At 40.4% G+C, this 23,076-nt stretch overlaps 1 protein-coding gene across 2 annotated transcripts; it reads right to left on the bottom strand.

Moving 5' to 3' along the window:
• Nucleotides 1–4,761: 4,761 nt before the first annotated feature.
• pank4 (pantothenate kinase 4 (inactive)) lies at nt 4,762–22,410 on the bottom strand. Of its 2 annotated transcripts, none has more exons than XM_086293177.1 (19): nt 22,255–22,410; nt 21,725–21,807; nt 20,809–21,017; nt 20,015–20,198; nt 19,529–19,621; nt 19,265–19,418; nt 16,199–16,380; nt 15,983–16,064; nt 12,626–12,726; nt 11,413–11,568; nt 10,419–10,531; nt 9,932–10,019; nt 9,639–9,790; nt 9,412–9,467; nt 8,651–8,700; nt 8,013–8,117; nt 7,831–7,931; nt 7,293–7,361; nt 4,762–6,056 (listed from the first exon to the last, which is right to left on the bottom strand). In XM_086293177.1, the coding sequence occupies exons 1-19, from the start codon at nt 22,373–22,375 to the stop codon at nt 5,807–5,809; spliced, it is 2,349 nt and encodes a 782-aa protein (XP_086149303.1). In that variant the 5' UTR covers nt 22,376–22,410; the 3' UTR covers nt 4,762–5,806. The 2 variants fall into 2 exon arrangements, with proteins under 2 accessions (XP_086149303.1, XP_086149304.1); XM_086293178.1 differs by having other exon boundaries at nt 20,973–21,017; nt 22,255–22,310.
• Nucleotides 22,411–23,076: the final 666 nt, after the last annotated feature.

Here is a 23,076-nt window from a genome sequence, read left to right as displayed (position 1 = left end):
CGTTAGAAATTAATATTGAGTGCCCAAACATCTTACTTTGTGAAGGGTCCAATTCTGACTAACCAAAAAAAGGACACGCTGTGTATAAAATCCCCAATCCTTGGGTTTAGTTATGCTTAGTATGGGCATATGAAGCAAACATCTTTATTTAGCATATCATTTCATAATCTCTTTACTTGGTGTAACATTTCTAAGGAGGTTAGTTTGCCTGTACATACCACGGTGACTATTTCTGTTTGAGCTTGATCGAGCGGCCCGAGAGGCAGAAAACAGAAATCACAAGTTGGAGCGGAGTTCTGAAATTTGAAGCACATTTACTTTTCCACCAAATGACACAAGAAATAGTTCTGGCCAGCACCTCTCCACAAACAGATTCCAGCATCAGTTCAGACAACAACTGACACACTTTTGGGTGCTTTACTGCTGAAACTACCTAAAAACATTTGAACACTGACTGTATTTTCTTCAGATTTAAATTTCCACATATTGCTTCATACTTACAGTGTATGTCAGGTGCAGAATGATATGAGCAGTCAAAGATAGCATTTTAATGGGACCCCTGTAGCTCCTGTGTGGCTTCTGTGAGACTAAAAATTCTTTTTGAGAGCTCATGATGGGAGTTGGTGGCGCACATGCTGGAATCAGAACGTATTCTCACAGGCTTGGATTTTACAGCAGTGTGGATTCTGTCTGAAGAACAGCTGCAGATTTACGATGGAAATATAGGAGGGTGATGTTTTTTGGGGGAGCTTTGTAATTCCCTTTTAAAAATACTTCTACAGCAGTTCTGCTTGAAATAAACTTTCTCAACTAATAACATATACATCCAGTGATCAGCTGCCTAATATTGTGTAGGCCATTAACTTGCCACCAAACAGTTCTCACCCAATAAAGCAAGAACACTGGTTGCTGGGAAGGCCTCTTCTATTTATTTCTTTTTGGCCGTGGGGTTTGAGAGTGAGGCCTGTTGGTATCAAGCTTATTACAACACATGCTGATGTTCAGCTGAATTGGATCTGGCAAGTTTGGAAGCAGGACTTGAGCCCTTTGTTGTAATGCTTGAGCCATTCCCAAGCAGTTTTATATGGTGCGCACATCATCCCGTTCAGTACCAACCACTGTAGGGTGTGCAGTGGGTGGTATGTGAACATAGGAGGATGTTACAGGAACCCAGATTTCCCAGAACACATTGCAGTGTAACAGAAAAATCCGTCATAGGTTTTCAATATTGTGTCAGACTGATGTATATACCAGATGAAACACAACTGCTGTAACAAATTAAACAGCTGATGATATTTTCACTGTTTCTTGTCACAGCAGCAACTAAATTACAAGCTGCCAATGATGATGATGATGTACCTCCCATCAATTTGAATAACGATGTGTTGTGATTGAGTATGCATAAAAATTACAATGAGTTGAAAAGGCACCTAAAAGTAATACAAGATACAAGGCTGTGTTGTATAATTAATACCAAAGTGTCAGTAAAAGAAATGAGCAGTTAGCCAAGCTCAATAAAATAAACAAAACTGAACTATCTTGGGTTTTTTTTTTTTTACCAGTGAAGTTGCTGAAAATTGAGACACGCGACCTTTTTGAAGGCCATTTTAGCACTTCACCCCTCTGCAAACTCACTGTGCTCCTCGAACACTAAATTCCACCATTTCTAAAAGAAAGAATAAGTCAGTAGTGGATAACATTTGAGTGAAAAAACTCAGATGTGTGAGAAAAAATTCTATTTACCACTTCCACAGGTAAAACCAGAAAAGCCATTTATCTAAAACAGTGGCGGTACCCACATTGTCATGTTGTATGTTTAAGGTCACGTGATTGATTTAATTGATGTTATTGTTGCTCAGAGTCACAAAAGGTTCTGCCACAGCGTGTTGAAATTCAAACTTGAGAAGAAAACTTCTTTTCAAACGACTGTGTTTACTGTAACTACAGTGATTTGTATTATGCAAACAGTAACAGTCAATGCGTCACTGTCTCACTGGGGCTGTGGTATCAGTGTGTTATGAGCCTTATCTATAATTGGAAAGTTGTACAAAAACAAAAGGTGACAAATGGTCTGTTCCACTGCAGCTGCTGAGGTTTTTTGAAGTCGTTTTTGTGCCTTGTCAAGTGTTTGGTGAAGTAGTTGGTTTGATTTTCACAACATCAAACCAACTACTCATTTAGGTCAGATTATTGATGACCGGCTGACATAATACAATGCTAATATAAGTATGCATGCATGTGTAATTTGTTCCCTCAGTATAATGTACTGAATCTTGAAACCTAGAACCCACAGCCACCCACCATCGCTGTCAGTCTGCAGTATGAGGAAAATGCTAAAATGTTGATGTCTCTAATAGTTCTAATATTTTAAATTATAATATTCATCATCTTTAATTATTTGGCATTCTTTTTAGCTGTTGCGTTTGTATTGCATGCTTTGAAAAGTTACAAACTGTTTTAAGTGTCATTTAAGCAGGAATCATTAGCATATCAAAATGTGCATCAAGGCCATCATTCTCACTTAAATGACCTACAAGTTGGGCCACATTACAGTCAGTAGAAAGACTTTATAAGCAGGCCTTAAAAATATCATGCAAAAAGTCAAATCATAACTGTACGTTTTTAAATAAACATGTTTTTTTCCAAATTTGATTAACTTTATAGACATTTTATTTGTGTCTACAATTGTTCATAGTATGCTCTCCGTCACTTAATGAGTTCATTACGAAAAATAAATCAATCCGTGCATATCTACTAGAGAACTTTGTAAAGATGGCAGTGAGTTTCTTCTGAATACCCGCAGAATTAAGAAACACAACAGGTTTTATTTCCTTCTCCAAATCTATAAAAAAAGGTTTCTAGGTGATCAAACATGTTGGCATAATTTAGAGTGGTGTCATTGTAAGTCTCTGATTTCACTAAGTTTGTTTCAGTATGTTTTTTCACATCTCTTTATGTTTGCTTTGTTTTCTTGATTTTCCATGAATGCCAATTAACCTCCAGATGTCTTACATGCTAGTTTTCACTTCCTTTGAACCAATTTGTAACATTCTGGTAACCGTGAATGTTTGGTGCCAGTCCATCTTGTACTTGTAGATCTTTTAGTTTAGCATTTTGTTAGTTAAATGTTAGTCATCTGCTTGTTTGGGGAAAACATTTATTTTTTTGTATGTAGCAACATTTCACCCAGATACTGTGTGTATCCAGAGTGGATTATCTAACAGGCTTTCCTGTTACCAAATGGGAGTTCCTGTTCCCTGGAGCCAGAGCCTATGTTTGAAGTGGCTTTGAGCAGTTCACCCTAAATTCAAACAGCTTAAGGATGTCCCGATTGCCAGTTTGCCCCCATTAGACCGCTAACCAAATACAGTCCAATATGCTACAGCTGCACGCTACGCTGTCACAACACTGACATTTCTTTAAAACAAAAACAGTAGTCATTATAAAAATTGTAAAGAATAAGATTTAGCCATCGAGCAAGATGAGGCTGTTTCTTTTCTATACAAACTACTTTTTTCAGTGGCAGATCTCGAACCAACAACCCCTGCTTTTTATAAAAATACCGAATGGCTACAAACAACGAGTCTGGTATGATTTGAAACACCAGGAGTTGTCGGGACCATCAGCATCAATACTGACATTTATAAATTTCATTCATAGCTGTTATTGTTAAAAACAGCTGTGGACAGCTACTGGCATCATGCAAGATTAAAAGAAATGTAATGATTTATGGAATGAATTGATTGTTAACAGGCTACATCTGAATATTTCAATTAATACTAAATAATTGGCATAAATTAGACATTTTTTCTTTTTTAAAAATCTTTCTCTGTTAATCACGTGCATTTTTAAAGATGGTGGAAATAAATGTTCATTATGTGAGTTGATCACTGTGTACAAAACAGCAGAGTGGTGTATATGCACACAGATTATGATCAAACACTGATGGTAGTCATACAGCATCAGGTGTGTCAGTTCTGTGGATCAAGCTAGCCAAACTTTGTCAAGCTGTCTAGGTCCTATGTAGGACCTAGACAGCTTGTAGGAGGCAAGGGGTGCCCATTATCTCATGATGTGTGCATGACTGCACTGATGGATAGACAACCCTGTCTGCACTGGAAAGTGTAAAAAAACCCCCCCAAAACTAGCAAAAAAATAAAAACAAAACCTCCACCCGAGCAGACCTTTCATAGGCTATAAGCAGATGTCACCACATCCATAAGGGCAGGCTGAAGAACTGGTTGCGTGTGGGTTTTGGCAGTGGGAGTGATGAGCAAGAGAGAAAGCAGGAGGACCCCCTGCCAGGCCTCCTCATGCATTATCAGCTTGAAGCTCCCCAGCAGGCATCAACTGCCACATACTAGGGTGCTGAGCTTTCATACTGCCAGGGGCATGTTTGGTTTTTTTAATATGGGGCAACTTTCAACTTTCCCGATTTCTCTACTCAGTTCAAAACTCTTCTGACACATCTACAAAGAAAATGCAACACGCGCGCGCACGCACACACACTCACAAAGGTAAAATATAGGTTTTCACCATTTAATTAAAATTGATTGTCAACAGAATAATAATACTCAAAATTGTGCTTGGTGTGCTTAACTGAAGTGATGTAATTTCACATACATACATACATAAATATATATATATATATGTATGTATATGTATGTATGTATGTATGTATATGTATGTATGTATGTATATATATGTACAAATGAAAAATACAATATTGCAATATGAGTACAGAAGTGAAGCAACTGTGACTTTGGGAGATATTTTCATACCAAGAATGTTTTTAATCAGAGCCTGCCTTGAATTTAGACCTTTGTGATGAAGTTAACAATACAATAAACCACTTCACATCAGGTTTGATGTTTGTTACAACTAGAAGCTGCCATATTATTGCCTTAAAACAAATATCTTTTGACTCTGGGATGGACTGCAGTGTGTATTTGTACATGCCAGGTAATTACAGTGAATGCATGGACTCATGCCACAGCCAGCTCAGTGACATCAAGTTCCATGTGATGCTTACAGTTTACTGAACCTGAAATATGCTGTGTTAATTTTGACACCAAGCACCTTTGGAAAGACTTAAAGACTAAAAATCTACATCACAGTAGAATACTGCCACCTTGTGGAGGAACACTGTAGGTTTCTTGAATTGCTGTGATAAAGTGCTGCTTCTCCCACTGATCAAGCTGATCTCCCCTGATTCCACATCAACAGCTACATAAATGACAATGACAGTGATTCTTAATTTCAATTCGATTAGTGGAGTGAATGTCATAAAAAGAAATGTGAGTTTTTCTTTGTCTATGGCCTGAGAGTGCTGGAAAAAACTGACATTTGTGTAACATGACACCTACAACAGGAATTAAATGCAAAACTGAGTGAGTGAAATCACATCAACCTTAAGGCACATTAAAAACGTCTCACCACTGAAAGCTGTAATTATTCCTGCTGCTGTCTCTATCTAGCCAAAAAGTCAAATCCCTTAGATGTACACAGCCATGTTGGGAATGACAGGCGCACATTTTCAAAATAAAAGCTATGTATATAAACTGGTAGTACTGATAGCTATGATATGATTCAACAGAAAACTTGATGGATGTGCAAGAAAGCAATATGTTCATGAAGCCAAAAGTCGACTTTAAAATGAAACATACAAATCTCCCAATTAATGATCACCCTTAAAAACCCACATAAACTTTTAACAGTCAGCGTTAAAATCGGTTGTTCACTCAGTGGCAGTATACGATCATCCTCCTTACATTCAGAGCTTCAACTCAAACTGCTTCTGTCACGTTCAGGAAGGAGAAAAAGCACCGCAGTCCTTATTTGGTTTCCCGGCTGGTACTTCATACTTGAAGACCACGCTGAACAGTTTTCCCCCCAGTCGGTCGGCCAGCCACGAGTTTTTGATAACGGCCATCTTGAGGCTCTCGCAGCTGAGCATGGCGTAGTAGTTGGTGTGAATGGCTCGACCCATTCCCTCGATGATCACCAGGTCGGTCTGCCGCTCCCGCACAACCATCGCCAAAACTTTGTCCAGGCGGCTGGGAAACAACAAAGACGTAGAATCACCTGATTTCTTGTCAGGACAGGGGCTTTAATCAGTTTATCTTACTCCTCCTCCCCAAGGAGTCAATTAACAGCTTATGTTAGCCACACTTTGCACTATTATTTTTATCATTATAGAAGCACAGCCACGACTATCACACGGTCCAAAAACAAGGAACTATCTTATCAGTATTCGGCTCTCCCGCCATCACTAATGTGATATTATTATCTTATGCTGATTACTTTAATATCAGTATTATACATACAGAGCCAAGAGAAGTCAAGTCATATCAGGTCAGAGTCTACATCACATATTAAACACCTTCAGTTGATCAAAGTGCTGTACAGGTTATACAAAATATACACTATACATATTAGTGACTAAATCAACAATAAATACAAAGAAAAAAATCAAATAGACAAAGCGAATAAGACTGTGTTTGCATAACAAAAAGTCAAGGTACTCTCGTCAACCATACCTGCAAACAACCAAAAACAAATAGGTTTTTAAAAGTAGTGAGAACATTTTAAAGTGAATCCAGAATGGCCTGTATGAGAGAATATTAGTATCACAGGTCTGAAAGCAGATTAACCTTGTTCTTATCACTTCACGGGACTTTTTGGCATTTTGGAAAAAAATAGTCAGTTCATCCATCAGTGCTGTGGAGGTCAAATGTAATAAGATAAGATAAGATAAGATAAGATAGAACTTTATTAATCCCTCGGGTGGGTTCCTCTGGGAAATTCGACTTCCAAAAAAAGCACAGCAACGACCGAAGTTACAGTTACAGAACTGTTATATATATATATATATATATATATATATATATATATATATATATATATATATATATATATATATATATATATATATATATATATATATATATATATATATATATATATATATATACACACACACACACACACACACACACACACACACATATATAAATACAGAGACAAATATAAATAAAATATACAAAGGGGATAAATAGAATAAATAGGAAAAAAAAAAAAAAAATACAAGTGAATTGCACATTTCAAGTATTGAGTCTATTGCAATGTGCTTATTAATTCATTCATTCGACAGACATGGACTGAAGCTTGGATGCATGCATTCATAGCAAGAGGAGCTCATTCTGTCAGCTTCAGGCTGCAGTTTGCAGAAATCTTACTTAAAGTATTTAAAAAAATATTTAAAAAGTTCAATGCAAACTAAAACAACTAACCTCAGATCCAAACACGGAGAACTGGAACCGCTCTGCACCAGCAGCAACCTGTCCTCTCTCAGGCCAGCCCTACACAACAACAAACACACCACAGCCCAGTGCTTTGTAGACATCAGCCATGTGTACAGTGTTATTTACAACAAGGATTTTGTTGCTCATGCTAGCTCCTAATGAGTAATGTTTTTGTTTACAATGCAAGGCAGCTCACCCTTAAGAATGAGCTGTTAGTACAAGCTATTTGTCATTTATTGTATCTTTGGGGGTGAAGGTTGTTTTTAATCAGTCATTCACATCTCCACAACTATTTGTTGTTTTGCTCTCAATACGGTCACTATGGCCCAAGATTTAAAAAAACAAGCATGTTCATGTTTATCACTGTTCAGATGTGTAAAACTAAAATGACAAGTAAAACTAATTTATAGCAAACAACTAAAGCAAATTGGAATTTATCTAGTCCTTTAGGTCAATAATAAAAATCTATACCCTAAAGAGTTTGTCTCATCAATAACCACATTTAAAATCACTTATATACACTCACTCAATGACGGGATCCATGGCAGCAATTCTTTCTGTCAGTATCTGCAGTTCACCATTCGTCACGTCATTCAGAGCTGGACCAGAGTTGCTGGCCAAAACCACCTAAACAGTAGAATCATTGCAGAGTTTAATGAACATCTGACCAAATACTCTCTTTTTGTAATTATTCTGTCAGTTTCCTACCTCTGTTCCTCGAGAGAGAAGCTCTCTTACAAAAGGCATCACCCCTAGAATGATGTCTACTCCACTATTATCTACGAAAAACAAGGCACACTTATGAGGAGGACCCTGCAAGAGAAAACCAGGATGGATGACATTCAGCCATTAATTATCAAGAAAATAAAACACAGAAACATTCCTGCAAGTATGCAAAACACTACTAATGACCACCCAGAAGATGTTATCCCTTTGTGGTTCATCAAAACATGCTTATCCCTAGTTCAAAAAGTGTTGAACATAAGGTGTTTATGGTAGGTTTAAGACCATTTATTGTCTCAGTTTGTGTTTTCACACGAAGCTCCTCCAGGGAAACGTCTAGAAAGGTACATGACTGCAGTACATGTGTGAAAAAGCTTCAATCACATAGTCAGATCCAAAGGGAAACAAAGTTTGCTTAATTTCTAATGAGACATCCAATGAAAGAATACACTTATATCCAACACAGAGGTGAAAACATGTCTGAATCAAACTGTCTGCTGCTGTGTGATGCATGTAAAAATGCACAACTTCAGCCAAGATCCAGGCCTGATTTTATAGATATTGCCCTAAGATCACATGTGAAAACAGCTTGTGAGTGTGAAGACCAACAGAATGAATCTGACCTTTAGTCTTTCAAGCCACTGGTCATAGGAATCAACGAGCCATGGCCGCTCTGAGAGGGGAATAAAAAAGAAAATACAAATGTCAGTCTGACCACCAAGAGGCATAAAAGCAGGTCTAAAATCCGACAGTGTATCATCAGCAGACATCAGAAGGTGTAACAGCAAGCAAAAAGGCACACAGCTTATAGGAAATGTTTGAAGTGATGTCAAACTAAACAGATACCTTCCTCTTGAAAATATCAATCTGCCTCCACACCAGCTGTACAACAATATTTACTTGCACTTAAAAGTTCATTTTCATGCTTCAGTTGTCATGTGATGCTGGGAGATTTTCAATATGCTATCTTAAGGCTTAATGTTTTTTCTCTCTCCTTAAACTAATATGTGATTGGAAATCCAATCCAATCAACCCAAGGTGTACCCATGTGATGACATTAAAACTAACCAAGTTACTTAAGAGGAACAAAAGTTTGAATTTGGTTCCTCGGTCTTCTCATCTCTCACATCCTGACTGGAAGGAGATAAAATGTAAGAGCAAGTGAGAGAAGCAAGGAGACATGTTAGTATAATAAAAATAAGCCTAAACGTTCTGTCTGTCTGAGTGCTTATGAAACACAGTTGACCCTCACATTGCACACAATGTGCTTGCATGGACTGAGACACAGATAGACCTCTGACAGTGCTTATGCCCTGCTAACGTGTAGTTAACAATACTTCTGCAGTGCAGTTGCAACTGCAATTGTGTTAAAGTACTTGGATACCTTCCAGCTGTCGTTTAGCCTCCTCAAACCCAAACTCGGGGTCAGATTCCAGGACGCTGTAAGTGTCAAAACGAAACAGACTAAAGTGAGCTCAAACCAGCAACAGTTTACCAAAAAATAACAAAACTTCAAGACTGAGGCTAAAATGTTTTGTGTCTCTAAAAGCTTGTGCAGCTGGGTTGATGTAATCTATGAACCCAGCAAGAGATGAAAAAAAGACCACTCACTCTGACACGGCCTTGGCTCCCCAGTCAAAGACATTCCCAGCCAGGACACCCTGGACTAGGGCAAACTGTTTCTCCTCCCAGCTCAGCTCATCCAAGGACTTCACTGCCTTTTGATAGTACTTGAGAGCAATGTCATTCTCCCTCTGTTTAATCTGAAATACAAAAAAAACAATACAACAAAAACAAAGTCAACAAAAAGAAAACTACAGAGTCATGACATTGGTCACTAAAGGCCAGCTGTAAAATTCAAGAAAGGTGCATAAAAGCAAAACAACACATTTGATAGATTTCACCTTAGAGTAGGGATCAGGAAAGTTGAACTCGTTTAAACAGTGTTCCCTCGTGTCTAACAAACTTCTGACAGTGAGGGATCCATAAGCACTAGGTGAGAAGAGAAGCACTCTATGTTAGCAAGAGAGAAACATATAGAAACAACCGGGCTGGGATAATAAATGCAAAGCACTTTTCCACAGTTTCCCCCCCTTTTTTAATGTTCTGAAATAAACTATTAGAAAGTTAAAATATATAAATATCTGGAATTTGGAAGTATTTCTTCTTTAAATTTTATAGACTGTTACAGACCTAGTGCTGTGATTCTATTACTAATCCACACTTATGGAGTGCAGCGCAGTCCTAAAAACTGAAAGAGTAAACAGGATCAACATCAAGATTTTGCCGGTATAAAGAGATGAAACTAATGCAGACGGTGAAGAAAGAGTTCGACTTAAAGCAACCTCTGAGTAAACTAGATGCAGTAGCAGAGCCACTAGCAGTCCTTACAACGGCTGTTGACGAAGGGTCTGAAGCTTGTGTCTGTATTTCTGACGGAACTTCTCAGCACGCAGGGCTGCCTCCGGCATGTCAGGCTGACTCGCTACAGCTCTCTTAACCACCTGCTCAAGGACCAAAAAAAAAAGTAATCAAAAAACACTTCAACTTTTGAGCAAAGAAATAAAAGAAATGTGTATACATCACCATGTAAATGGCAAATATTTCGACTAGAACTTTTCCCAGATCCAAAAGGGAAACGTGAAGCTTTACTGTCAGACCAGGATCAGGTCAAAATTCATTCCTTTGTTAAAAAAAAGATCCCACCACATAAGAGACAGATCTCCCCAACAGTGACCCAAAAATCAAACTACACTATATATCAACCCAATTATGAGCAAAGATGGGATCATTTCTTTGGGTTCAGAAGGAAAAAAATGGATGTCATGCACAACATTTTCTTTTTGTCTTGCATGATGTGTCACAATCTATGAGAACCTATGCCTCATCTGAGATCCCTCAGTACGTCCTAACAGAAAGACTGGCATGTTAGAATTATTTTGAGCAATTTAATTGAGGTTGACCAAAATAAACACAGAGCAGTCTGACAGCCAACGATGCTGCCAGTGCAGTCAGGTGGAACTGTGACTAGACTGGCAGATAGCATTACAAACACTGCTTTGGTTCCCATTGTGTTTACATTCTTTACTGGAAATTACTAGCTAGCAGCTCTTCATGATGCTGCATGCATGAGTAACGTGGGAAGAACGTGCAGTCAGTCATGTCTATAGTAATGAGAAGACAACATTACTTTGTAGCTGTCTAATCTGACAGAGTTAAAATATTAATAGAAACAGACACCTTAGAATTCATACCTTCGATTTCAAAGCCGAATGCTGGGCTCCGACTTGATTTTTGTCATTGTGTTTTTTCCCCATTTTTTAAGAATAATTTTGCAGATATTTACCACATTTGTCTTGCTATTACAACTATGATGCCATCCTACCCCATCTAGGGCCTCTTCGAAGCAGTATAGCCAGTATTCACGGGCCAGAGCATCCTCTATGAGGTCCACAGTGTCAGGGATGTAAGAGGAAGGGTCTTGCAGCAGAGGCAGGTTCACCAGTTGCCTCTCCAGACGGTCCATCTCCAACATGTCAAACTGTACAACAAAGACACAGAAAACATTCACGCTATCACGCCTTGCCCATAAAAGGCTTTTATGGATAAAAGCCTAACCACTCAGATAACTTGACGTTTATTCCAGCTGTTAAATTGTACAAGCCTATTCCCACTACCCTTCTTAAACACCATCATTCCAGGATGTATTTTAAAATATTTCCCCTTCTTTGTGGCACTCATGTCAGTATTTTTTCTTCAGTGTGTCAACAAAAACGATGAGCGTGAGATGTAGTAAAGAGGAGAGGTTAAACCAGAATTTAACTCTAAAAGCCAATGAAAGCCAACAGATTCATTAAATGGACACAATCAATAGTCCATTAGAGGAAGTCCTTTCCTTTTAAAGAACTTAGTACATCTGCTGATGGTTTCTCGAGAGGAAAGAAAAGCAAAGAAGTCTGCAGTAATGAAAACTAGTGAATGCAAGTTGGGCACAAGGGTATTTCAGTGATTGTGGGCTGAGGGAGGGAGACTGGGAGTGGGAGCACATAGCTGCTCCTGCTACTACAGTGGCCTAGAAGCTCAAGGTATTACAAAAAAAGCAAAGTGCACACCTGAAACACTTCACATCTTTTAAAACCATCAAACAACCTATTATTTTCTATTGTTCATCTAATGTGAACACACAAATGAATGCTTGTCACAACAACTGTTTAAGTGTTTGCAGTTACACGACGTGTTGAACACAACCAATGTGCCATCAAACCACCAAACAAGCAAAGCAGGCAGAGGTACTTACAGGAAACTGAAGGAGAGAGTTAGAAGAGTGTGTGGACAGAAAATGGGAAAAAAATTAGAATACAAAGATGAACGGAATGAATTTTTTATGACTTTGTATTCAGCGAGAACAATAATGATGGCATCTCCATCAAAAACGAAAACATTAATTGAAGTTTATAGACAAACTTATCAATAATTAGATGGAAAAGGATGTAAAGAAAAAAAACATTAGCAAATGAGGGCTGATGTGCCATGTTGTGCTACGTGGCCCAGCCTCAGGTCTTCAGATACCACAAATCTCTAACTCACTGTGGACTCACCGTTCCACTACGAGCACGTTGCATAGGATTCATGTCAGGAGAAACGCTCATCAGACCTGAGCTACCTGCGTAATTCTCACCCCAGCTATACTGGTTTGGATCTAGAGGAGAAAAAATGTAAACGTTAATATATTTACCAAACACTGTTTGGATTACAGAGAATTTTAATATCATTACAGTTAATATTTAAACAAGTCTTTTGCAAAGTTAACGTATTTAAACGTTACCGTTATTGGTCTTTGATGATACACCATTCCTTTAATATACTATTATGGCAGTTTATGAAATGTGTTTTTGTCAAGGACCACCTCCACAGATTTTATTTATACTTAATCTCACTAAAAACTGCTTCCAAAAAAATTCTCATAATACTGTTAAGTTTTCAGTGATCCTTTTAATGTTTCCCACAGAATACCCATAACTGTTCCAGTGGTCACTGTGGATGGACTTTAACTTCACCATCTTGAACTCCAACTAGCAAAGGTAGTCCCTGTTGTGCAGTCTTGAAGAGCTTAGTGAAGGAGCACTAGTGCTGCAGGTTCTGGTTAGAGTGGGCCTTCAACGTGCAGTGGATCTCAAGAGCAGGAAAAAAAAAAGACTACTTTTGTCCAGCTGCAGTCCGTGACGGGGGAGTAGAGAGTCTGTCCAACCACAGGTTGAATCTAGAAAGCTACTTGATATAAAGGATTTAGCAGCTACTAGTTAGCTCACGTGGGTAACGACAGCGAGACCTGGAGGGGCGTGATTGGGAGGAACGGCCTCCCTGATCTGAACCCGAGCGGTGCTCTGTTATTGGACTTCTGTGCTAATCACAGTTTGGCCATAACGAACACCCTGTTCGAACATAAGAGTGTCCATAAGTGCACGTGGCACCAGGATGCTCTAGGCCGTAGGTCGATGATCGATTTTGTAATCGTATCAGCAGACCTGCGACCATATGTTCTGGACACTCGGGTAAAGAGAGGGGCTGAGCTGTCAACTGATCACCACCTGGTGGTGAGTTGGATCAGGTGGCGGGGGAGGACGCTGGACAGACCCGGTGCACCTAAACGCGTAGTGAGGGTGTGCTGGGAACGTCTAGCAGAGGCCCCAGTCCGCGAGATCTTCAACGCACACCTCCGGCAGAGCTTCAACAGCATTCCGAGGGAGACTGGGGACATTGAGTCCGAATGGACCATGTTCAGCGTCTCCATTGCCGAAGCTGCTGCATTGAGCTGCGGCCGCAAGGTGGTTGGTGCCTGCCGTGGTGGTAATCCCCGAACCAAATGGTGGACACCAGAGGTGAAGGGAGCCACCAGGCTGAAGAAGGAGTCCTATCGGGCTTGGTTAGCCTGTGGGACTCCGGAGGCAGCCGACAGGTATCGACAGGCCAAGCGGAATGCGGCTCGGGCAGTGGCTGAAGCAAAAACTCGGGTGTGGGAGGAGTTCGGAGAGGCCATGGAAAAAGACTTTCGGGCTGCCTCGAAGAGATTCTGACAAACCGTCAGACGTCTCAGGAAGGGAAAGCGGTGCTCTACCTGCACTGTGTATAGTGCTGGCGGAGCGCTGCTGACGTCGACTGAGAAAATTGTCAGGCGGTGGAAGGAATACTTCGAGGACCTCCTTAATCCCACTGACACGTCTTCTGAGGAGGAAGCAGAGTCTGGGGATGAGGGGAATGACCCGCCAATTTCCGGGGGCGAGGTCACTGAGGCAGTTAAACAACTCCTTGGTGGCAGAGCCCCTGGTGTTGATGAGGTCCGCCCCGAGTTCCTGAAGGCTCTGGACGTTGTAGGGCTGTCCTGGTTGACACGCCTCTGCAATGTTGCGTGGAGATCAGGGGCAGTACCTGTGGACTGGCAGACCGGGGTGGTGGTCCCCATCTTCAAGAAAGGGGACCGGAGGGTGTGTTCCAACTACAGGGGGGTCACACTCCTCAGCCTCCCTGGGAAAGTCTATGCCAGGGTGCTGGAAAGGAGAGTTCGTCCGTTAGTCGAACCTCGGATACAGGAGGAACAATGCGGTTTTCGTCCTGGTCGCGGAACACTGGACCAGCTCTTTATCCTCTCCAGGATACTTGAGGGTGCATGGGAGTTTGCCCAACCAGTCTACATGTGTTTTGTGGACTTGGAGAAGGCATTCGACCGTGTCCCTCGGGGTGTCCTGTGGGAGGTGTTGCGGGAATATGGGGTGTCTGGCCCATTGCTACGGGCCATTCGATCCCTATACAACCGTTGCAAGAGCTTGGTTCACATTGCCGGCAATAAGTCGGACTCGTTCCCGGTGGGTGATGGGCTCCGCCAGGGCTGCCCTTTGTCTCCGGTTCTGTTCATAATTTTTATGGACAGGATTTCTAGGCGCAGCCAAGTGGCGGAGGGCTTTCGCTTTGGTGGCCTCAGAATCTCATCTCTGATTTTTGCAGATGATGTGGTTCTGTTGGCTTCATCGGGTGAGGGCCTCCAGCTCGCACTGGAGCGGTTCGCAGCCGAGTGTGAAGCAGCGGGAATGAGGATCAGCACCTCCAAATCTGAGGCCATGGTTCTCAGCCGGAAAAGGGTGGAGTGCCCACTCCGGGTCGGGGATGAGTTCCTGCCCCAAGTGGAGGAGTTCAAGTATCTCGGGGTCTTGTTCGCGAGTGATGGGAGAAGGGAGCCGGAGATCGACAGACGGATTGGGGCTGCAGCTGCAGTAATGCGGATGCTGCACCGGTCCGTCGTGGTGAAGAGGGAGCTGAGTGTAAAAGCGAAGCTCTCAATTTACCGGTCGATCTACGTCCCTACCCTCACCTATGGCCACGAGCTGTGGGTAGTGACCGAAAGAACGAGATCGCGGATACAAGCGGCAGAAATGAGCTTCCTCCGAAGGGTGGCTGGCCTCTCCCTTAGAGATAGGGTGAGAAGTTCGGCCATCCGGGAGGGGCTCAGAGTAGAGCAGCTGCTGCTCCACATCGAAAGGAGCCAGCTGAGGTGGTTCGGGCATCTGACAAGGATGCCCCCTGGGCGCCTCCTGGGTGAGGTGTTCCAGGCATGTCCCACCGGGAGGAGGCCCCGGGGCAGACCCAGGACACGCTGGAGAGATTATATCTCTCGGCTGGCCTGGGAACGCCTTGGTATTCCCCTGGATAAGCTGGAGGAGGTGGCTGGGGAGAGGGAGGTCTGGGCCTCTTTGCTTAGGCTGCTGCCCCCGCGACCCGGCCCCGGACAAAGCGGATGAAGATGGATGGATGGATGGATAGTTAGCAGCAGAAATTATAAGATAAGAACAAGAGCCCTGTCAAAGACCAACTAGATCAGGTTGTTGTCTAAACCAAAGCAGAACAGTCAAGTGCAATCATCGTTGTTTGAAAACCACAACAGGCATTAGCTGTTTCTTTCTTACTGTCTTCCTCTGCTCCTTTAAGAAAGGCTCCAATGGTTCCCAAATAACCTTCATGCCTCAAAAACAAGGCCTGAACTTCACCCTACAACAAAGCAAGAGGAGGTCAAAAGGCTGTGGTTTAAATATTGTACAGTTCACAGCTATACTGACATGAAACAAATAGACGACTGCCTTTTGTAAAGTTGTTTCTGTGTCAGAGCACAAAGTTTTGCTTGCCTTGGTAAAGAAGTTGATGCTATAGGTGATTGTGTGCATGGTAACAGGGTGTCCTCTAATAAAGAAGCCTCCAAAATACACTCTGGACAGGTTGTGAAGCTTGGCATAAAGACAGGCCAGCTGCCCGATGTCATTGCTGATCATATGGAGTAAACTCTTGGCCATGTCTTCTTTAGAAAAGTCTAAAATTCAGAGCAGGTTATATGAACATAAAGGCATAAAAGAGGTAAGACTTTATATTAGTATATAAATAGCACCAGGATGGCACTGTGATAGCCTCCATAAAACAAAAAACAACAACAACAAAAAAACAAACAAAAAAACAAACATATTAAAACACTTCCTTAATTTTCAAACTGGAACTATAACCTAGAATTACTACTTACCTACAATAATTGCTCAACAGTAGCAGCTGAACAGTTACAGACTTCACTTCAATAAATTATAAAAGATGTTGAATTTTCTGGGATAACACCATCCCTTTATTCCATAATATTCACCAATACAACACCGGATGAAGAGGCATCAATTTGATTCTGCAGCTGTAATAAAACTGAAAAATATTAGATGCTTTTTTTTCCTGGAGACAACAAAATTCAATTTATCATGATAGAGTTTGGCTTTCACCCATCCATCCTCTTCTACTTTTCCAATTTATGGTAACATTCACACCTATGGGCAATTTGAATCATCACTTAACCCCTAACCCCAGGAAGTGCATGTCTTTGGACTATGGAAGGAAGCAGGAGCACACAAAGAAAACCTGACAGGGTGAGAACTTTTTGCTGTGAGGCAACAGGGCCAAGTATGGCTTAGAAGCAACTCAACACGATTTCCTCCTTTAATATGTATAGTCAATATGTAATATATGAATAAACCAGCCCTGGTTCATGAGGTAGAGCAGGTCATTCACTAACTGGAAGGTTGGTGTCTCCAGTCTTCAGTCTGCCAAAGTATCTTTGGGCAAGATCCTAAACCCCAAGTTGCTGTTGATGTTAGATAGAAAGCATGTGAAGAAAACTAAGTAGAAAAGCTCTATATAGGATATTTTTTTCCTGACATTACCTAATATATAGGATGTCACTAATGTTAGCTCAAACTCGTTTGTAATTGCAAGTTCTGACAAGTTAAACCCTCCCTAAAAGATATGGCATGTGAGAGGATTGTTAGGCATTAAACTGGGCTGCAATTCCAATAGAAATGCTCAGCCATGACAGCCATGCTCATATGTCTTTGAGCAAAAACATCACATGAAGTAGTTAACAAGGTAAAAAAGAACAGGGATCCTGCCTTGTTAGAGAAATAAAAGTATCTGGTTATAATCAATTTATTTAAATCAATTACGTCTTTAAACTGCAGTAGCTACACTTAAAAATCACCATTATATGACAGTTAAAAAGGAAGAAGCCATTTTTCCACATACTGAGGAAGAAACTACTCAAATGTAATAATCTGAGGTGGACTAGTGTGGTTTGAGTTTAAATGCAAATTCAGATATATTACGCTTTGAAACTAGGCCATCACTGAAATACATTTTACCATGAATAATCTGAGCTTACTGCAGCTGTTGCCCTGCAGCTGTTGATCTTCAGAGCAAGCCTCTTTCATTTTAGGACTAAAAACATACTAAAAGGATGTGAGGTGTTTTTTTTGTCATGATAAATGAATAAGCTGCAAATACAAAACACAATATATAACCAAGTTGTTAGAGTCTGACATTACAAGGATGCACAGTACTGTCTTTAACCACCCACAATTTCTTTATAATTTGCTTCCATGAGATGCACATTCTTGCAAGTTTCTAATTTTTTCTTGGGAAAACATTCTTTGAGCTTTTTGAAGGTCTTTGAGAGTTTTCTTTGGACATTAACTGCTTTATGATCATTTTCAGCCCAGTTTTTGTACTATTTTCGCAATTAAACAAAAGCGCAATATAACTAAAGGGATGAACCAGTGTTGTGTCCACACATAACAGACAACTTAAAAAAGAAACAATTTTAAATTGACCCTTTAGGCACTTTCTTATTAGCAGCCTGCCACTTAACATATAATTTGCTCCCATTTCTTTAGTTGAATCCACAAAAAAATGCTAAAGATAACAGTTAACAGGCATAAGATAATATTTTTTTGCAACGACCAGGTGATTCCCAAAGAGCTATTAGCTGACTTGGCATACTGCAGCATGCTGTGCAGTGTACCCATTAGAAATATTTGAGGAAGCTGGAGGATAAAAGAAGAAGTGGCATGCCAAATATCTACAGCAGATGAACAGTATATGAAACTCACTGCCTTAAGAAAAAGGAAAAAATCCAAAGATAAATATGGCCCTTCAGTTGATCCATCTACAGTTCACTGAAGCCTCATTAGAAACGGTCTCAGTGGAAGGGTGGCTGTCAAGAAGACACTCTTCAGGAGGGGAAACGGGGCAAAAAGGCTGAGGTATGCCAAATTACACTAGAACTGAACTGAAAATTAGTGGCAACAGGTCACATGGAGTGACGGATATGATTTTATTTATTTTTTTGTTTAAATTCATTTTTAATATGTACAGATGAGTTCAGAGTAGAAATACAGCAGTCAGTGTCTATAGCCATCTCTGAAACACAGAGGAGGCTCTGTAATGGTTTGCGGCTGTGTTTCAGCCAGTGGTGTTGGAGATCACAGAAAGATTTTGATCCATCATCCAGTGCAATATGTAAAGTATCTGACTGGCAACAACTTAATTGTCCAGCATGGGTGTGAACCCAAACACACTGACAATGCAGTGAAAACAAACCAAGATATAATGATTCATTATCAGCCATTAATTGGCCTTCCCATTGAAGCAGTGTGAGAACAAAAACACAGCCAACATCCAAAGAAGAGCTTTGAATGTCCTTCTAGAAGCCTGGAAAAGTCCTCTTTAATACTACTTACAGAAATTACAATAAATAAATAAATAATAATACATAAATTATTGCACGTTTTCCCATTATTTTTTAGCAAAATGTAATGAAATGAGGAGTGACTCAACACTTACATAACACTACAGGTTAGCTAAATGAAACCTGTTCGTCCATGACTCACCTTTGTCGGCAGTAGCAGACTTCCCAAAACTGCTCGCTATAAGATCTCCAGTCAAGCCCAAATACCCGTATGATCCTCCATAGATATCTTTAACAAGCATATCAACACTTGCATGCTGACCTTTCGAGGCCAACTGTAGCAGCTCGTCAAATCTCTATGGTTTAAATAAATTTAAAAAAAAAGTCAAGACAACCTTAAATACACGATTTAAGTAGTTGCTGATAAATGACTTGTAATAAAACCAGTCCACATTACTCAGGATACCTTTGTTTTGGTGAGAAGGGCTCCAAGTCCCCAGAATGTCCCTCCACCTATTGAGCTTCCTCCTATTCTCTCAAATTTGTCCTCTGATTCAACCTGGAGAAAGTGAGAAAAAAAGTGATACAGCGTAGTGCGTTAATCACAAAAGAACCTAGTAAATCAAATGAAAGTGATCATATAACCTCTTAATATTATATTTTTACTGCATCATTGAGAGAAGTGATAGTATGTTCTATTTAACAAAAAACACTGCATCTTAAGTCCTTTTAAAAAGCCAGTATTTGTCTGTTGTTTCTATAATTGAGCTTTTTAAGAGGACACAAAGACATGTGGGAAAAACAGGGTATTTGGAAAGTATAACAAAGTATACTCTTAAAATCTGTGCAAATGCAAAGGATGGGAAGAAATGGAAACATGTTCCAATGTAATGAATGCAGATGCAGCACAAGAAGGAGCATTCTTTATTCTCTTACTTATTTATTGTATTACCTTAACTATGGACACCCCGGAGCCGATGTTTACCAGCAGGTAAGGAAAGATGTCTGGATTAGTCGTCTGAAAGCGGAATTCTGAGTCGGCATGCTTGGCGTACACGAAAGCCTCGTGTGGTATGTTCTTCAGTACAAAATTACAGCCCTTGATGAGGCATGTCATCTCATCCTCTTTGTCCACTCTGCCACAGTACAGCACAAAAACAGGTGAGCATCATCACCAACAATAACAAACGATCTAATTCTATGTGACTACAAATTTACACTCTTCAAGCTACACTGGCTACACAGGTAATAATTACAAACAAGCACCAGCTGATGCAAATACGTTACTTTTTTGTATTAAATGACTAGAGTAACAAACTGGGAAAACTGAAACTGTATCTCGCTCTCGATCACATTAATGATTTTTTTGTCGTCTGTTTAATTAGCCGATACAAAAAAAGAAGGCTGCCAAACTTGGGAAGCCATCAAATATTAAATATTTTCCAGAGGAGTCTTTATAAGGTCTTCCAAAGGTCTCTGTAAAAAAAAACCATACAATTTGTCGTGCAATTTCCTGTTTTACAGGAAGAGGACAGGATATTGCTTTGTGCACTGGTTACAACAAGAACGGAGGACTATTGTTAATTCAAGGCTGGTCACCCAGAATATGCTAGAAATGTAGCTCCCTTTGTTTCCATTTATACCTACAGTTTCTACACTTTAGCACACTGCCACAAATGCTGAATGATACAGCACAGGTAAAGGGTTTTTTTTGGTGATAGCTAACATTGATTTGTATATACTGACTTGAGTCCCAGTTTCCTCTCGATTAGCTCTTTGAACTTGTGTGCCCCTCCACCTGTGGCTTTGATAACTTTGGTTTCAGTGTTAACTAGATGGTCTTTAATGAAGTCCAAGCATGTTTCGATGTAAGCATTTTCAAACTTGATAAAGTGCAGGCGTGCCGTCACCTCCTCCTGCATTGATATTTCATACAGCTTGTCACCAGCAGCCGCCTAGAAAACAGACATACGGAAGAGAAATGTCTGAGTACTTCAAGCAGTCCAGATGTTGGCTTCTGATACAAGCCCTGACAAAAAATGTGGAATTGCTACACTTGAAGGATGCACAGCCAGCACTTATTTTTAAACTCTGTAGCAAATCAAATTAAAAAAAACAACAACTCAGAAATATATTTAGTAGCTGAATAGTTTGACTTCAAGATGTAGGAATGCATCTAATGTAAAGGACCAAGGGAGATGACAATCATTATGATTAAGTGATTTTTACGGACGTCCCAAAGCTACAGTTAAAGCTTTTCCTCATCCCCGTGACATGGTCAGCAAACAACCCAGATACTAATCTAATTGAAGATTATAGTTAAAATTATTAGAAGGAGATTGATGGAGAGCTTTGGTTTTTATAGTGGAGCATATACCTCAAAAAATCCTGCACATCATAACACCCAGAGGAGGTGCAAGAAAGTACTGACATGTACTTCGTGAAAAGTACAGAGTACTAGCTGATGATGTAAGGATGGGTCAGCACACTTCTCCCAATACTTGATCTGATTTTGCTATGTTTTTGTTTGTTTGTTTGTTTTTGTTATTCTAAGTAACAAACAAAAACAAAACAAGGCTGAATGAACATCCTACAAGTGTGCTGATTCATATTTTTGGGTGGTTGCATTTTAAAGCATAAACAGTGTATTTTTCATCCGTACCTTTGCAGTGTGGTCGAATGATCGCACTTTGGCCACCTTGTGCTGGACGGTTGAGTAGTAAGCCAGCTTTGTCAAAGAGCCACCTGTTAAAGCAAAACAACATCGATAATGTCCGATAAGAAAACAGCAGGGCGAATCGACATTTAAAACGAGCAATGAAGTGACAAACTCTGATGATGTCTTGAAAGAGATAAGTTCTTATAACGGAGTAGCTAACAGCTAACGTGCAGGCTCGTGCACTTGTCAAAGTTGGCCAGGTTGTGTTTAGGCACACATCCGCTTAAAGGTAAAACGATAATCCCGAAAGCTCATCAGACTTCCATCTTTAGAATAAACTGACTGGCTGTCAAACAAATTAACATCGCGTGTAAAGTTAAGCCGCTACCATTAGCTTTGTCTTCTTTCACCTAAAGTCTAGTGTTTGTCAGAGTATTAAGGATGCGGCAGAGCTGGTCTACAAACACGAAGATTAGCTCAGTGTGTACAAAAGTTGCCGCAAAATGAAAGAAAGCGCTCATATTTCCAAGTACCGATATCTATGGCGAAGCGCTTTGCGTTTTCCAAATTGCGGAAGATTTCATCGGGAGGAAGAGTAATGCTTTTATCCATGGTGTGACTTGTGTTGCTGTCAACTCGACCACATTCCGCCATGGTCGGTAATTACGTGACGCTGTGTGCGTGCTGTACGTGCGTGCCCCGCGACGTCCAATCAGCATCCACGCCCAGTGCAGAGCGTGCACGTCATCTGGTAAACAAGTTCTGGAGCGACGTGAACGTTAACAGGTAGTAACGCGGGTTTTTTCCCCCATTCCACACTAATAATTATTTTATTATGTAAAAAACGTATTAACTAATTTAAAAAACGGATAATTTTAGAATTCGTGGACGTACAGTTGACGTCAGAAGTTTACTTATACTCGTCACAGACGTGAATGGTATGATATTTGGGGGGCTTTTGATGACTTATTTGAAGTATTCTTTTTCCAGGGTGAAAGAATTAAGATAGCAAACAAAAAATGCCTTAAGGGAAGCTCAAGTAAAAAAATCTAGTATTCAAGATTTCTGCTGTACAAACTGCCCAGGCTGCACTTTATTTAACATAACTAAAACACTGTGTTGTGCTTATCTTTTCCTCCATCATTCTATAAGTGGTTACTGTGCAATATACGAAGGGAGAACTGTCTCGAGTTTCCACTGGTTCGGCTAACACCAGATCCAGGTGGACCCATCATGTTGTCCCGTGCAATGTAATTCATCGCCTCTCCTTCACCAGAGGGTCTACTTCAAATGAGGATGTCTACACGGGAGTGGCATAGTGCCACAGCAGAGACTGGTTTCTATGGGAAATGCAT

The sequence above is a fragment of the Aulonocara sp. 'chitande type north' Nkhata Bay genome, linkage group LG5 (genome assembly GCF_057382095.1).
Source record: "Aulonocara sp. 'chitande type north' Nkhata Bay isolate Kocher_YH1m ecotype deep benthic linkage group LG5, A_spYH_male_GT1.1, whole genome shotgun sequence".
Classification (NCBI taxonomy): domain Eukaryota; kingdom Metazoa; phylum Chordata; class Actinopteri; order Cichliformes; family Cichlidae; genus Aulonocara; species Aulonocara sp. 'chitande type north' Nkhata Bay.
The sequence above is the reverse complement of the archived record's forward strand: the minus strand, read 5'-3'. Positions and strand labels throughout refer to the sequence as shown.